General features: G+C 40.7%; 1 protein-coding gene across 1 annotated transcript; it reads right to left on the reverse strand.

Annotated features, from left to right (window-relative positions):
• Positions 1–535: 535 nt before the first annotated feature.
• LOC129734469 (hsp90 co-chaperone Cdc37-like 1) lies at positions 536–14,346 on the reverse strand. Its single transcript, XM_055698023.1, has 7 exons — positions 9,733–14,346; positions 8,878–8,971; positions 7,449–7,564; positions 7,017–7,139; positions 5,936–6,091; positions 5,025–5,139; positions 536–3,510 (listed from the first exon to the last, which is right to left on the reverse strand). Exons 1-6 carry the CDS (start codon positions 10,078–10,080, stop codon positions 5,041–5,043), a joined length of 936 nt encoding a protein of 311 aa, XP_055553998.1. The 5' UTR covers positions 10,081–14,346; the 3' UTR covers positions 536–3,510; positions 5,025–5,040.
• Between the last annotated feature and the right edge of the window lie 3,195 nt (positions 14,347–17,541).

Below are 17,541 nucleotides of genomic sequence, written 5' to 3' on the forward strand. Positions count from 1 at the left end.
TCAGCCACAGCCATGACTGTGCCAGGAAATGGCTGCCTGTTGAACTGGATCCTGAGCTGCAGACTCACTTCCTGGCTTGACCTCGGACCTGCCCTATCATCATGAAATTGCCTGATGATGTAGACTTTTGGTTGATCCTGGCTACCCTTCTCGAGTCTGCTTTGGTTGGGTATTGTGGGACTGGGCCCTGGCTGGCAAGGCCTCTACCCTGCTGGTCTTGTTGTCATGTCTAGCTCCTTGCTTCCCATCCCTTAGGGAGAAGCAAGTCCTCCTTGCTCCTGACAGCACCAGGTCTATGCATGTTCAAGCCATCCATCCAGCAGTCAGGCAGCAAGATGCCAGATGTTAGGTGATGACATGGAGGACAAGGGATGCCAGCTGTCAAGTCTTTCTAATGTATCCTGGGTTATTCTTAGGTTAGTGATCACGTGCAAGTTTTGGATATGCTTTTTTGTACCCTTTTGGAGCTGACAGTGATCAGTGTCTCCACCCTATCCCACCCCTGTGACTGTTACAGGTGAGCAAACAACCCATACTGGATCTGGATACCGGGGTTTATTTGAGAAACAATGAAATTAGAGCTTTTTACCCTACTTGGTGATCTTACAAACACATTCACTTCCCCCCCCCCAGCAGTACATTCACTATGTCTGTACTTCCTATCAGGAAGATCACTAGATCACTGCTGGTCCAGGAGGGTTGAGCAGATGAAAGTCATGTTGGTTTTGTGCTGTGCAGCTTGCTCCCAGTTACCAGTCTCAGGCATTATTGGCCAAGATTCCTGCATGTCCCCCTGCATTTGTCTCCACACATCTCCCTGATCTTCCCCCACTTCCAGGATCTTTCCTCCAGCCAAGATCTTCACTTTCTTTTTGCCAGGCCTCCTTCTTCTTTTTGGTAACCCAAGCCCCCAGTTTTCCCAATTTAAATAGACCATGTGCAGAAGCACAACACGTGATCAGGCTCCTAATTGGTGGTTCTGTTTCTGAGTTGGAGGAATCAAGATGTGACACACTTCTTTAGTCCAAGTATTAGTTATCAAAATTTACAAACAGTCTGTACTGGTTGCAGCTAGCAAGTCACAGGCTTGTGCTTGAGAGTACTAAAGTTCAATTTTGGATGTTTACCCACACATAATTATCTGCAGCCTGTCAGCATTCACAATTTAAGCTCACAATTCTTTCTGCCTACCACAGCGAGTCATCAGGAATTGTTCACTGTTCTTTGTTTCCAGACCTGGATGTCTTCTGTAATGGCTGGTGGATGTGCTGAGGTCTTGATGACCTGCTAATCTGGGTGCCATTAACGTATACAATTGAGAGCCTTTGTTCTGCTGTGTGTTCCTTCTGGTGTCTCCACACACAAAGGTTCCCATTCCTTCTCTATTCACACTAATCTTAGCCTTTCTATAAAAACTCTCTATGCTGCTGCTACAACAGCAGCAAAAGGCTGACCAAGGAAAAACTGGGACCGTTGCTGAATAGGGCAGACGATTTAGTGACAGTGGACACAGATAAGGTTGAGGCACTCAGTACCTTCTTTGTGTCCATCTTCACTAGCAAGGTCTCCCATGCCTCTGTGCTTAGTGAAAGGGTTCAAGAGGGAGAATTACCAGAAGCGGATGAGGATCAAGTCAGGGATTACGTGCGTGAACTCTACCCATACAAGTCCATGAGACCTGACAGGTTGCCTCCAAGGGTGCTGAGAGAGCTGGCTGATGTCCTTGTAAGGCCATTCCATACCATCTTTGAAAAGTCATAGTTGTCTCATTGGAAAGGAGGAAGTTCCTGATGACTAGATGAAGGCAAATATTGCATCCATCTTCAAAAATGGCCAAAAGGCCAATCTAGGGAACAACAGACTGGTCAGCCTCACTTCAGTCCCTGAGAAAATAATGAAACAAGTCCTCTTGGACAACAGTTCTGGGCATATGGAGGAGAGGGCTACTAGAAACCGTCATTAAGGATTTACCAAAGATAAATCGTGCTTGACTGACTTGGTTGCCTACTTTGATTAAAATAGTTATGGTTGTGGACATTTACCTCAACTTTATCAAGGTTTTTGACACTGTCTCCCATCCTATGCTTGTATCCAACTGTTATGGTCTGGATGGGGGCGAAGGGGGGTGCAACTAGATTGGTGAAAAAGTAGCTGGATGATCAAGCTCAAAGGATAGCGGTTGCTGTGTCATATTCTACCCGGAGGCCAGTGACAAGTGTGGAGTACTACAGGGGTCTATCCTGGAACCTGTCCTGTTGAACACCATTTTCAATGACCTGGAGGTGGCAACAGAGTGCACTCTTCTCAAGTTTGCAAATTATGCTCTTAAGGACAGGGCTGCCATTCAGAGAAACCTAGACAGGCTGGAGAAATGGGCCCATCAGAACCTCATATAACTCAACAAGAACAAGCACCTAGTCTTGTACCTGGGAAGGAAGAACCCCTTGCAAAGATACTGGCTGAGGACTGCCTGGCTGGGGAGCAGTTCTGCTGAAAAGGACCTGGGTGCTCTTGATAGGCAGCAAGCTGAACATGAGCCAGCAGTGTGTCCTGGCAGCAAAGGCGGCCAACATAATTCTGGGCTGTATTAACAGTAGTGTAGCCATTAGATCAAGGAAAGTGATTATCCCCCTTTACTTAGCATTCATTAGACATGGAATACTGTGACCAGTTTTGGGTCACGTACAATACAGGAAAGACATTGATCAACTGAAGCACATCTAATGGAGGGCCACTGAGATCATCAGGGGCCTGGACCACATGCTCTATTAGGAGAGACTGAGAAAACTGGCCTTTTTCAGCCTGAAGGCTTTGGAGGGGACCTGACAGCAGCCTTCCAGTACCTACAAGGAGGTTATTAAGAAGGCAGAGCCAGGCTCTTCACACTAGTGCATGGTGGGAGGACAGGAGACAATGGGCATAAGTGGAAATAAGAGAGGCCCTGACTGGATAGGAGAAACTTTTTCTCTATGAGGATGGTCAAGCATGGGATCAACGCGCCCAGAAAGGTTGTGCAGTCCCCATCTTTGGAGGTTTTCAAAACCAGACTGGATAAATATATTTAGTTATCTGCAGTTTGCAGCTGAGACAGCTACTATCTTTGCAGGTGTAGGGAAAAGACTCAAGATATTTGTTATCACAAGGAGCTAGTGGCCTTGGACAAAAGTCTGGCAACATGTTTAGTGCTAGTTTGCTCTGTATAAGAAAGGGACATAAAACCAGCGTGTGATGGAAAAAAAGTGAGGAAGCCCCTGTCAGTTTGAGCCTTGATACAGACAGGACTATGCAGCATGCTGTACACCAGATGAGAGATCCATCTGATGCCATCACCTTGGGCTCCTGGTATCAGAAGGGACGTAAGACATTCTAATTCAATTACTATCATCGGTTCCATATAGCTTCTGGTTTTTGAGTCAATAAACAACCTCTTTTTCTCACATCCTGGATGTGGTATGTTGTTTCCTTGAATCCTCATTGTCTGCCCAATAGCTAGACAGAACAGCAGATAACCTGAGGATAAAACACAAGTGTTCCAGACATTAGTACTAGGGCCAAGAAAGGAGCTTCCATCAGCTGATCTATTGCTTATTTTTTACTAATACTTATCCCACTGTATACTACAACAGACTTAGACTTTACTATATCATAATTAGAGCCTACAAGAAAAAAATAGCTAGTGTTGCATAACAGCTAGTTTATCTGTGTCAGCAACTGCTGGTAAGATCTATGAGAACTATTTATACCAACTCATTTACTTGGGTTAGTCAAACTATTATTCTAAAATGCATTCCAAACCCTGTGTGCGATCAGAGCAATGCAGCAGAGGGCCAAGTAAACAATAGATCTGGCTCAAGGAGCATACAAATAATAGACTCCTGTAAAAACATGTGACAAATATTTATACTGATATTTGAGGTACAGACTCTCCCTTGAAATAGCTCAGCTACAGAGTACATGTTTATGGACAGAGCTGCTATAGAAAGAGCAAGTTTGAAAAGTTTCATAGAAATTTTGGATTGCAGAGGCTCTGACACCAGGCTTGTTCTGGGAATAGCATTTGAACCCAAGATCCTAAACCACAAGGCTTTTAAAGATCGTCCTATTTCTCAGTACTTAAGTTGATAATTTCAGAAATCATTCACTTAATAAAAAGTTTTAGTTTAGCAGTGTATGAAATACCTGCCAAAACCAGACTTACAAGTGCTTGGCTCTTGACTGTGATCAAGCTTTGTTGAAAGCAGAATCTCATCCCACCCACTGTACCTGAAAGTCTCCTTTTGTTCTCTTCAACTAATAATTTTCACTCCATTATAGAACTAGCTTTAAAAAATTAGTTTTAAAAATTTAGTTAATTTAAACTAAAGTCTTAAAACCAAAAGTTTCTCAGTGACCATACAACCCAAAGATCATATGTAAGCAATTGTTAGTTATATGGGGGGGAGGGGAACAACACACAAGACTTTTTTTATGAAAGCAAAATGTAACATTTAAATCCTCTTAGAAGAGGTAGAGAGCCAGTGTTTTAATTGATGCCATTCAGATCTGCAGTACTGATGTCATACCAATTTATTGCTAATGATAAAACCAGATTTAAGAGCTATGCCAGCAATATAGCAGTATAACTGTGATCTTCAATATTCATAGAATAAGACATACCCATATCTAATAACAATAGCAGATTCCACCAGAAATCCATCACTTATTGTAAACATTGTATTTGTGCAAGTTCTTTTTCAAACTTTAATTCCCAAAATCATGAAAGGCAAATTTAGTAGCATAAAACACATTCAGTTTCATGTTTGGCAATGAGAACCCCATTCTTCATAGACAACCAAAAACCTAGCAGCACATTTTCAAACATTATTACAACTGTTTCTGGATTACCCTCCGTCCAAATCCCTCCCCACTCAAAGCACCAAAAATAAAGTGCGATGCCCATAAAAATGTCTTAAGAAAATAGCCACGTTCTTTTATTTGCAATAATGATAATAAAAATAATAATAATAATAAAAAGAGCACTTTGCCTCAGTCTTAACAGTGCTATACTGTGTCCATCATTTTGGGTTCTTCATCTTTCAGTAGCATTGAGTTTAAATTGGAAACACTTCTGTTTATGCAACCTTGTCGATCATTTGCATTCTGCAACAAATGAAGAATTCAAAGCTTAATCTCAATGCATACATACACTTACAGATAACTAAATCAAGCTCTTTATTTTGCTTGTCTTAAGATAAGTTTGTAATAAAATAAAATTTCTTAAAAAACAACAACCCAGACAGTATTGTCATAATGTGAGTGTCAAGAAGCTTCTTTAAATTTAGCTAGCATACTATCACCTTATTTACTTAGGGTTCAGTTACCAGATCTTATCAAACAGGTACCTTGACCAAAATTATTTCAAAGTACTTTAAATTTTGTCTCCTTCCCCAACATCCAGCTTTTAAACCCTTTTAAATTTTAATCTTCAGCCCAAGATGTGATCATCACCAGCACTGAAACCAAAGGCCCCGGTGTTCCAAAATAAAGATAAAACCAAGGGCAGAATATCGTAACACAGTGTAAATTTTCCTTAGACTTGACTACCTGTAGGTTTCCATTAATAGGATTAGTCATTTTCAGTTGAAAGCTCATTTCGCCTCCTGTGATGCAAAGTATATTTAATTCTAGCGCCTGAACAGGTTAATGATGCAGTTTTCCATTTAGCACAATTATTCAAGGGCACTGAACTAACATATGCCTTTTAATGCTATAAATTGTGAGAGCTTTGAGAAACAATCTCTCTTGCATATTGCTAATAGTGCATGTTAGAAATGACAGTGCTTCACGTATGGAGAGGCCTATTCCTAGATCTCAAAAAGTACATCTTCTCAAGAGTGTAGCAAAAATCTATTCCTAAAAGAGTTGTTATATTCATTTTTGGAAATAAAAAGCCTACCTGTGACAAAGACTCCAGTCCTACAATACCAGTATAGACACTGGGATTCTGTACTGACGTAGGTATAAAGGCTTGAGACTGTGAACAGATTCTCACTCTTGATTTGAATGCTTCAAGCTCAGTTTTAAAAGCTTCCAAATAGCCTTCTTCCCCTGCCTGTAAAAAGAAGAGTGAAATATTTTTCATCTCAGCCAGATTTACTTCTAGTTGTAAGCATACATACTGCTAAAGAGAAGTCTTGCAGTAATGCATATTATACTCATTAAAGGATAATGGTTTGTACAAGTCAATAACAATATTACCACCAGTCAGCTTAAAAAGAAGATTCAGGTATGCTGTTTTTTGTTTGTTTGCTTTGTTTCAAAGAGAGACTTTAGCATTTGATGGGTATAGCAACTGAGTTATTCATCTGAGAACATGTAAGAACAAAACAAATATAATTTTAATCCTTCCTTTATGCCACCTCAGAAGCCAATACCCTTAAGAGAAAAGGTACTAATGGCAGCACTCAATTCAAAAGCAAAGCATGATTCAAAGTGGGTGTCAACTGAAGTCCTTAAAGCAGCATTAAGATCAGCATGATTTGATTCTTCAGTCTTGGATAACTTAATATAGAACCTGCATCAAACCACAGCTTCAGTCTTCTCACATCTTTCTCTCCCTCTCAGCATTCCAGAGCTAACTATGACTGACTGAAGAGAAACAGACTCCAAATTGGGCCCTGCCATAAACTGTATAGAGAGGAATTATGATAAACGAAATAGGACACTTGGTTCTTAGACACATTCATGTTTGCGCTGTAATTTAGGTGGCACTTCACTTTTCCACACTCCTGTAGTTCCCATGCTATGTTCTGCTTTCCCTCTGGCCTAACAAAAATCCATGGAACTTCCATTCTCAAGATCAGAATTATGCAAAATGTTCATCCTAGAATGAACTGCCAACAAAACACCACTTCCCCATAAGCTTGATTCAGTTGGTAACATATTTAACCTCCAACTGTCAGGAAGAAAGCTCCTTCAGAACACTGATCCCTTGCAAGGGTATCAAGAGTTTCAGTGTTATACAAGTTCTGACTTACTTTGGCTTTTTGGAAAAATAGACGAAAACAGCCTCTTGGATCCACATTGCAACTTCTGGCCATTTCTATAATAAACTGCATCACAACTGCTTGGTGTGCTATTTGTTCCATCAGAGCTCTTTTCTGAAAAGAGAAATTACATAATTACAGAAAGTATCTTTAAAAGTATAACTCTATCTAGAAATCAGCAACATCTTTGCATTTGATTCCTAAAGAGGAAAGAACTGATACTGACAGAAGCAAAGGGACTGTTAATTAGCTGAGACTAGATCTAATGTAGTAATGTGTTTTGGAGGCTTCCTTCAATAAGATAACATAGACATGAGAAGACAGGGAGAAGATTAATTAAATGGCTCATCAATTTGGACAGCTTTTCTGTAGTGTAAGTGGGAAATTGCATACTTTTAAGCGGTTTAAAGGTCTTCCTAGTACCTGTTCAGCTTCTAGATGAAAACACCATAAGATGAGATATTTAGCTGTTTCTTCACATACAAGATATGGATGGTCAGACAAAAATCTTTGACTGTCATCCCATCTGCCCAGCATACCTGATTAAAAAAAAACCCAACAACATGAATTAACACATTCAATACGGAGAAGTGATTTAATGCAGTGAAGATGTTATTCAAATTTACATACCACTACAATCTCCTTCACACTTCATTGTTACCTTAGAAGAACACCATGCAAATAAAACTGAACTCTATATTTTTTGGTTATTAAAACACCTCCCAGTGCTAAAAGAACATTACCAATAAGGTATGCTCAGACTAAAGATACTGAAATATAGTTAGCTGCTACTGTTAAGATCTTATTTTTATTGTATCTCTGGCAGCGTTAAAAACAGGTTAACTGTAAATGGTTTTCACACACTGTAACCAAGTAGTATCTATACCTATTTATTAAGAATTTGATAGTATAACAAAATTGATGGATGGAGATTTATAGTCAGTGATTTTGACAGAAGTGCTTGCAAGTTAAGACAAATAGAAATGAAAGCATAATCATAGTCTAAAATTAATATGCTTTGACATGGTTTGCTAGGGTTTAGGAAATAAAAAGCTATTTTTATAACCAAGTTCAAGCATTAAGGTCAAAAACAGGAGAGCCAACTCAGTGGTTGAAAGTTAACTAGAAGACTTAATTGTAGTAAGTAGCATGAAACTACCTTCATGGAAAGACCTGCAGGTTAAAAGTCAGAACTCAAAATTCAAACAGTGAGATGATCACCTCCCCCTCATTTCCTTCATATGATTTAATTGCCCTAATACACATATTAGTAATATTTTACTGCTTGCCAGTATTAGATACAAAGTTTTACCCTTCTATCACTCATATATTTATATATTTAAAAATAAAAGATCGGTTCCATCTCTACATAGTCTTAACAGCTGTTTTGCAGATATTTACCTTTTATCATTCACCTCCCCTCATGGATTAACAGACAGAAAACCCCCAGCTATTTATTGGAGGCAGGTCCCAGGCACTTTTACATGCAGGAATTGCATCTCCATTAATGCCCCTGTCATTTCCCATGGAACAGCAGAAAAAGTTGCTAGAATTTTAATTTTTATGACTTGAAAAACTTTTTCAGTTCTATGTTGACTCAAGAAGTTCTCATTGATCATAGTAACCAACGGGCTTCTGTGCTTTACAGCTTCCATTACTTTGAAATGGTTATTTGTTATGATGCCACATCGCCTGTCCTGAGAAACAAGAATCTAGATACTCTCCTCGCCAGATGTTTCATTTGTTAGCATCCATTTTCTACAACAGTAATAACAATAACGAAAAAAAGAAATAGACCTGCACAAATTCTACAGGAGATTAAACTGCAAAATGTTGGAAGCAACATACTTACCAAAGTATCTAATCTTTTGTTCATGTTTCTGTATAAATGATTTAGATATATCTTCATCTTCTACTTCTTTTCTTTTATATTGACTAATAAAACTCTAAAGATGAGAAAAAACTATTATAGAATCTCCACATATACCTTTTTTGACCTATAGGATTATTTTAATTCATTACTACTTAAAGGGCAATGTTCTAGTTTTAAACACAGCCCAGCAAACACACATGTACCCAACACTTCATGTACCCAGGAAGGTTATTTACTAAAACACAGCTCATCTAATTAATAATAGGGTGAAAAATGCCTTATCATATTATTCTTCTGAGCAATAATATATCTCAAAGTTCTATGCACGAGTAGGAACTTACTGATCTATAAACAATGAGAAATATCTATACCATCTAGCCCTGATGAAGCTAACTCAGTGGAATTATGAAAAATGATGGTTCATATTCAAGTTAAGTGCTGAAAACAAAACTGACATTTACTATGAAGACAGCTTGTGCTAACATAATCTGTATTAAGAAATTAACGTTATTAGAGGCAAACTGTGCATGTTTCAAATGTGAGAATTTAGCATAACAAAGAAACAAACTTAATGTGAAGAACTTTTTCTCATCCTTGGTTTTGGCAACAGTTGCTATAAGGGACAAATATAAGTTCTGACTCCCAGTTAAAGGAGGTGTCATACACATTCATGATATCAGTGCAACATGTCCTCTTCAATAGGACAAATTAAGAAAGAAAAACATTCAAGACATTACAATAAGCACTATACTAAATATAGAAAACACTCAAGAAGAGAAATAAATGGAATAAAAAAGGCTTATAATTGTTTTCATACACATTTATAGGCCATACCTTATTAAATACCTCCTTACTAAATGAATCTGTATTCCATATTTTCTGTCTTTCCCTCTGTATTAGTGCTGCTTCTTTTCTTCTCCATTCTTCCTCTCTCTGTCTCAGTTCTGAAGCTTCAGTCTGTGCTTTGGCATATTCCTGATCAATGGATTCCGAATTATGCAGTGCTAAACTACCAAGTTTCTGCTGGGCTTCTGCTAGATTCCATTTGGATTCTACAGAGTTCTTCACAAACTCTTTTTGGTTTTGACAGATTAATTCAATACCTTGAATATACGTCTGTGTCTGTGTGGAAAACAAAACATGCTGTTTATGGAAGGAAAATTGATAGAATTTATGAAGCATATAATTCCCAAATAGAACACTGACATGGAAGGCATCGTAAAAACAATATTATATTCACAACAGTGACTAAACACAATATTGTTCAGCTAAATTACTTTTAACGGAAACTTCTACTTCAAGCTTTCTAAACCTAATTGAAAGATACTTACAGAATCATGGATCAAGTATTACCACCAATAATACAGTCTCCAGACTGTATATCATAAAAATATTTTCTAGATAAAAGGATTTTCCACACTCTCCTCTGGCTATCTTTATTCTGCAAAATTAGCAATAGCCAAAATAGCAGAATACTTGCAAGACATACTTCTGAGAAGAAAGCATCTGCTTTATGATGTTGTGGTTTAACCCCGGCCAGCAACCAAGCACCATGCAAAAACTTTGACTGGGCAGGACCAGCTCAGCTAGCAGATCCTCTGGTATTAACCAACCAGGTAGCCTTTGCTAAATGTTTATCCCAATGTTTGAAGGTCCCACAACCCATTGCTTTCAGCGTAGTCTTTAACAATCCATTACATTGTTCAATTTTCCCAGAGGCTGGTGCATGATAGGGAATGTGATATACCCACTCAACGCCATGTTCTTTGGCCCAAGTGTCTATGAGATTGTTTTGGAAATGAGTTCCATTGTCTGATTCAATTCTTTCTGGGGTGCCATATCGCCACAGGACCTGTCTTTCAAGGCCCAGAATAGTGCTTTGGGCAGTGGCATGGGGCACAGGGTATGTTTCCAGCCATCCGGTGGTTGCTTCCACCATTGTAAGCACACGGTGCTTGCCTTGGTGGGTCTGTGGGAGTGTGCTATAGTCAATCTGCCAAGCCTCCCCATATTTATATTTCTGTCATCATCCTCCATACCACAGAGGCTCAAACCGCTTGGCTATATTGCAATGCATGTTTCACATTCATGGATTACCTGTGCGACAGTGTCCGTGGTTAAGTCCACCCCTCAATCTCAGGCCCATCTATATGTTGCATCTTTTCCTTGATGGCCTGAAGTGTCACAGGCCCACTCAGCGATAAATAATTCACCTTCATGTTGCCAATCCAAATCTACTTGAGCCACTTCAATCTTGGTTGCTTGATCCACCTGCTGGTTGTTTCAATGTTTCTCAGTGGCCTGACTTTTGGGTACATGAGCATCTACATGACGTACCTTTACAGCCAGATTCTCCAACCGAGTGGTGACATCTTGCCATAATGCAGCAGCCCAGATGAGTTTACCTCTACATTACCAATTGCTCTCGCTTCCATTGCTGCAGCTACCCCCACAGGGCATTTGCCACCATCCATGAGTCAGTATAAAGGTAAAGTATCAGCCACCTTTCTTGTTCAGCAATGTCTAAATCCAGCTGGATAGCTTTCAATTCTGCAAACTGACTCAATTCACCTTCTCCTTCAGCAGTTTCTGCAACTTGTCATCGGAGACTCCGTACAGCCACCTTCCACCTTCAATGCTTTCCTACAATATGGCAGGACCCATCAGTCAACAAGGCATATTGCTTCTTATGTTCTGGCAGTTCATTATACAATGGGGCTTCTTCAGCACGTCACCTCTTCCTCTGGTGACATCCCAAAATCTTTACCTAGTGGCCAATCCATAATAATTTCCAAGTTACCTGGATGATAGGGATTTCCTGTTTGAGCTCGTTGTATAATCAGCATGACCCACTTACTCCATGTAGCATCAGTTGCATGATGTGTAGAAGAAATCCTCCCCTTAAACATCCATCCCAGCAATGGCCACCAGGGTGCCAAGAGGAGCTGCGCTTAAGTACCAATCACTTCCGAAGTGGCTGCATGGTGCTTGGTTGCCGACTGGGGTTAAACCACGACAGATGTCAAATAACAATAGAGTAACTATTACTACCTACCTTCCAGCATGCATTAATATTACTGTGGTGGGTTGACCTTGGCTGGCTGCCAGGTGCCCACCAAGCCACTCTCTCACTACTCCTCCTCAGCAGGACAGAGGAAGAAAATAAGATGAAAAAAAGCTCGTGGGTCAAGATAAAGACAGGAAGATTGGTCACCAATTACCATCACAGGCAAAACAGACTCGACTTGGAGAAGTGAATTTAATTTATTTATAATTAAAAATAGAGTAGGATGGTGAGAAACAAAGACAAAACTGAAAACATGTTGTTGTTCGTTTCCCCCCCCCCCCCTTCTGAAGATCAACTTCACTCCATTGTTCCCGACTCCTCTGTCTCTTCCTCCCTGTTCTGAGCAGTGTTGGGGGGATGGGGAATGGGGGTTGCACTCACTTTGTATCAGTTCCTCTCTGGCGCTCCTTCCTCCTCACACTTTTCCCTTGCTCCAGTGTGGGGTCCTTCCCATGGGCTGCATTTCTTCAAGAACTGCTGCAGTATGGATCTGTTTCATGTTATACAGTCCTTCAGGAAAAGACTGCTCAAACATGGGTCCCCCACGAGCTGCAGCTCCTGCCAGTACCCTGATCCAGTGTGGGCTCTCCACCAGCTGCAACTTCCTTCAGGGCACATCCACCTGTTCCTGTGTGGTGTCCTCCATGGGCTGTAGTGTGGATATCTGCTCCAGCACGGTCCTCTCCATGAGCTGCAGGGAACAACTGCTGTGGCACGTGGTACTCTCCATGGGTTCCAGAGAATCTCTGCTCCGATGCCTGGAGCACCTCCTCCTCCTCTTTCTTCTCTAACCTTGATATCTTCAGGGTTGTTTCTCTCAAATTTTTTCCTCACTCCTCTCACAACTGCTATGCAGTATTCTTTTGACCTTTCTTAAATATGCTTTCGCAGAGGTGCCACCAGCTTTGCTGATTGGCTCAGTTTTGGCCTGCAGTGGGTCCATTTTGGAGCTGGCCTCTGGCCAGCTCTGCCTGACGTGAGGGCAGCCCCTGGTCTCTTCTCACAGAGGCCACCCATGCAGCCCCCCCCAACATTGCCATGTAAACTCAAAACAAATGCTCACTGCATGTCCTCTGATCTTATCCTGGACTATTAGTGAAAGTGGAATTTAAGCTACGAATTAGTTGGGGCACAAGATAAGCATCCCTTTCCTTCTTCCAAACATACTGAGAGTCACTAACAAGTAGGAGATAGAAATGATTTCTTACACCACAGTATTTATATTGCCTACAGATGTACACTAGAAACTCAGCAGTTCCAGATTTTTTTTCTTTCTCTAAACCATCTGCAGGCTACAAACAGGATGCAGGCTCTCTCTTCAAAAGGAGCCCCATGGACAAGACAAGGGCTAATGAATCATAAAATCATTTAGGTTGGAAAAGACCTCTGAGATCAAGTCCAACTGTTAACCCAGGACTGCCAAGTCACCACTAAAATATGTGCCTAAGCGCCACATCTATGCATTTTTTAAACACTTAGAAGGATGGTGATTCCATTACTTCCCTGGGCAGCCTGTTCCAGTATTTGACCACCCTTCCAGTGAAGAAATTTTGTTGAAGCAGGAGGCTCGGACACAACTTATACGACCAATATGATCAAGTTAGTGCCACTTTATTAAAAGACTTACAGCAATTTATACTCTCAGCAAGAGATACACACGCTACATAGGCTTTGTTATGTAAAAAGTGATAGGTTAAAACCACTCGTCCACACGCTTCCACCTCCCTTATGATTGGTCCCAGTGTGGTGCCCACACGCTGCTCCCCCCTCGTGCAGGCATCCTGTTTTTTCTCATCCCTCTGTCCAACTCCCCCATCTCTCAGTGAACACACAGCCTCCCTATCTCCCCTGGCCTTGCACACGTCCTTCACAACACCTGCAGCTTGTTAGGGCTGCGGCCTGTTATTACAACCAAGTTATGCGGTCTGGATTGCTCATAATATGCCCGTTTTCTTCCAGCCACTCCACAAATCCCCCTTTTTTGTTTTTGAGCAATCCAGACCCCTTTTATCATTCGGTTCATCATTCTCATAAAGCAATTCCACACACAGCCCAATATCCTTAAAAAGATTACTATGGCAATTAATATCGTTATCCCGTGCAGAAACAAATCTTTTAACCCTCCAGTAATTCCTAAACTCTGTAGCCAGTCCATTAACCCATACTCAAGCTTTATGGCCTGTACATTTTTTCTTAACTCAGCAAGCCGCTTATGAATAGAGTTCGAGTGATCAGTCAAATTCATACAACACTTTCCTTGGCGCTGTTCACTATAGGCTACTCTTTACTGTTCATGCTGTTTCCTTATCTTCTAGAGGTGAGATCACATTCCTCCTTTGTTTCTGTCTCATCCTAGTTTCTTCTCATACTCCCTCAAAGTTATTTAATGTCGCGACGGAGGGAAGACACAGTCACTCAATATGAGTGATCAGCAGACTTCATTTATTGTCTCTTACAGTCACCTTTTATGCCTTCTTATAATTAGCTCATACATATTACAAAAGTTAAGCTCATTATTGGTTAGTTGCCTAAATACCAAGCCCGCCCCTAGTTTCTCTTCTGTAGTTTTCTGTTCCCACCTGCAACATTCTTTTCCCACCGAAATCTTCCTGTTATTGTGTAACAAGGACAGCCAAAGACAGTGTATTTTTGCTTTACTTCAGATAAGCTGAGAGCGATGTGCATTTTTGTCCAGCCAGCTGGACTATGTCTATGTGACCCTTTTCAGCTAGCCAGTTATCCACAATTCCCCCGTTTTTATTTTGGGCGACATAGGCTTGGTTGACCATTTTCAATAACAGCGTTTTAACACAGGAAAATACACAGCCAACTTATAAAATCTCAGTTCAGAAGTATAATTCCTGAAATACTTGAAAAATAAAGTTAGCTTGAAGCTTTAATTTAGATGCTCTTTCTGTTCCAGTGATATAAAAAGTTTAAAAAATTCAAAGGTAATTTTAAAGTTCTGAACATGGACTAATGCAAGCTCAAAACCCAAAAAGAAACCAAACGGATGTTTGACTAGGAATATTTGCAAATATTTTAGTGGAAAATCCCTGACCATTAACAATTTTCTGTCCAAATAACAACTGCCCTTATGCAACCAACCAGTCCATACATTTTCTGAAGAATACCTCATTGATATCAAAGAATTAACAAAGGGGAAAAATTAGTTCTAAGCTATATACATTCATAAGTGGATTTTTCAATAGTTACATACAGATTTACACACTAAGCCATAATGGCTTGTAGGCGATACACACAAGAAGAGTACGTTGCTTATCTGTCTGAATGTCTATGCTAAATTTGACAACTATGCCACAAGCCAAGCCTACATGGGTGCTGTATGCTATGCACGTTCCTTAACAAACAGAAGTATAATAGACAAATTCCCAAGATCTAGTCCCCAACCTAATTATATTATTTTGTAGCCAATTAAGGAAAATAACACAAATGTGCATATCTACATGTGCACACACGTTTTAGTTCAGAACCAATCTGTGATAAAAGGCCTTAGCCTTATGGCATCATCGAATCTTAACGAGTACAGTAATTAAAAATGCAGTCTTACTGTAAGTGCGATTTATGCTGACATTCCCTCAAATGCTACACGTGAGTATTTCTCGCTCAACTGCCTCAAGTTAAAATAGTAGTATTTGTTAATATGTATTAAAAAATCATTAATTCTCTAGAATAGCAGTTGACTTTCATAACACTATGTAAGCAAAAGAGGCTTAAGATGGGTTTTCTGAATACTAACAATTTATTTTAGACTGTCTAAACTCAGGTCTTGAAAGATTTCACTCTGCCAGACATAGAAACACTGTTGCACTCCAGTTGTGATATCCCTTTTCCCAAGTTGTCACATGCACATCTCGCTCAAGCAACATTATTGTTAAAGTTTCTCTCTGCTACATAAAAGCATATTGCACTTGTAGATATAAAAGACAGCACCCTTACTTAGATTATTACCTTATTACCTCATAACTCTTAGAATACCATGTATCTCTGATTTCATCACTTCAAACATTCACCAGAAGCAGATAAAACCACAGCCTCAGACTAAACTACACCTTAACTGCTGATTCAAATAAAGGCATTCTCTTCAGATATGCCTAATGCTTACAAATAATGTTGGCTGGTTTTGATCAAGAAACTATTATTACAATAATGATCAAAAATAATAATCCCGTTTGCAAAATGCCTTTAAGCCAGCCTCCTAGTCCCAACAATTTCCACATTCAGAATACAGCATAAATACAGAATACAGAATAAATTATCTCCATCAAGGCAAAAAGGCTTCTCGTTAAACACAGAGATGTTTGCTAGTTCAAGGCAGAAACCCATTTCTTGTAGGGGACATCTGAAGCACTTTTTTTTTTTTTTTTTTTGTGGGTTTGTAATCAAGTCCGTATTTTTCCTTGAGGAGCTTAAGCTGTTCCTCTTGTTTCAGGAGTGTTTCCAACTCTGATTTGTCGAATAGGTCCGTATTTCCCAAAAATATCATACATTTCCTCCGCTGTGATTTTATACGGCAGGTTCCGAATATAGAGGGTCCGATTGACCTCTGGGGGCAGCCGGATGTTAGCTCGCTTGGCCGCTTGCATCGCCATGGCGCCGATCGGAGGGGGTGGGTGTGGGGGGGGTGGGGTGCCGCCTTGGAGAGAAACCGCGGCCGGGAAGGGGCCTGCCGGGCCGCACGCCGCCGCTCGCCGCTGCCGCGGGGGTCCCGGATGCTATCCCATATGCTAATAACCCGAGGAATTCCTTTTTACAATCTATGTCCTGAACGCTCCGCTTTTCTAAAAAGCATATGAGCGAAGCATACGTCGCTTGTCTCTCCATACCTTCGTCAGCGCTGTTGCAGCCTTTGCGAGACTTCGGCGACGCGTGGCCGGCGGGACCCTCTGTAGGTGCTCCCGGGCACGGGGACTGTGCCCTTCCGCCTCCTGCGCTGCTTTCAGGACCGGTACCCGAATCTCCGTCGAACCGTGGCTCGCAGGTTCAGCCCTCTCTAGGGTCCCTGTTCGGGCGCCATTTGTCGCGACGGAGGGAAGACACAGTCACTCAATATGAGTGATCAGCCGACTTCCTTTATTGTCTCTTACAGTCACCTTTTATGCCTTCTTATAATTAGCTCATACATATTACAAAAGTTAAGCTCATTATTGGTTAGTTGCCTAAATACCAAGCCCGCCCCTAGTTTCTCTTCTGTAGTTTTCTGTTCCCACCTGCAACATTCTTTTCCCACCGAAATCTTCCTGTTATTGTGTAACAAGGACAGCCAAAGACAGTGTATTTTTGCTTTACTTCAGATAAGCTGAGAGCGATGTGCATTTTTGTCCAGCCAGCTGGACTATGTCTATGTGACCCTTTTCAGCTCGCCAGTTATCCACAATTTAACTCTTTGCTGCAGGATCTCAGCTGCACATCGTCAAAGCAAGGCCAAAACTGCACATCATCAATGTCAAAACAACGCACTGTCTCTGTTCTGTACAATTCTACTATTCTCCCCTCTTTTTGCTTTTGAAGAGCTAGTACCAGGTTTGTCATGTTCTGCAGGGCCCTTGCAAACA

This window comes from Falco cherrug, chromosome W, assembly GCF_023634085.1.
Source record: "Falco cherrug isolate bFalChe1 chromosome W, bFalChe1.pri, whole genome shotgun sequence".
Lineage (NCBI taxonomy): Eukaryota > Metazoa > Chordata > Aves > Falconiformes > Falconidae > Falco > Falco cherrug.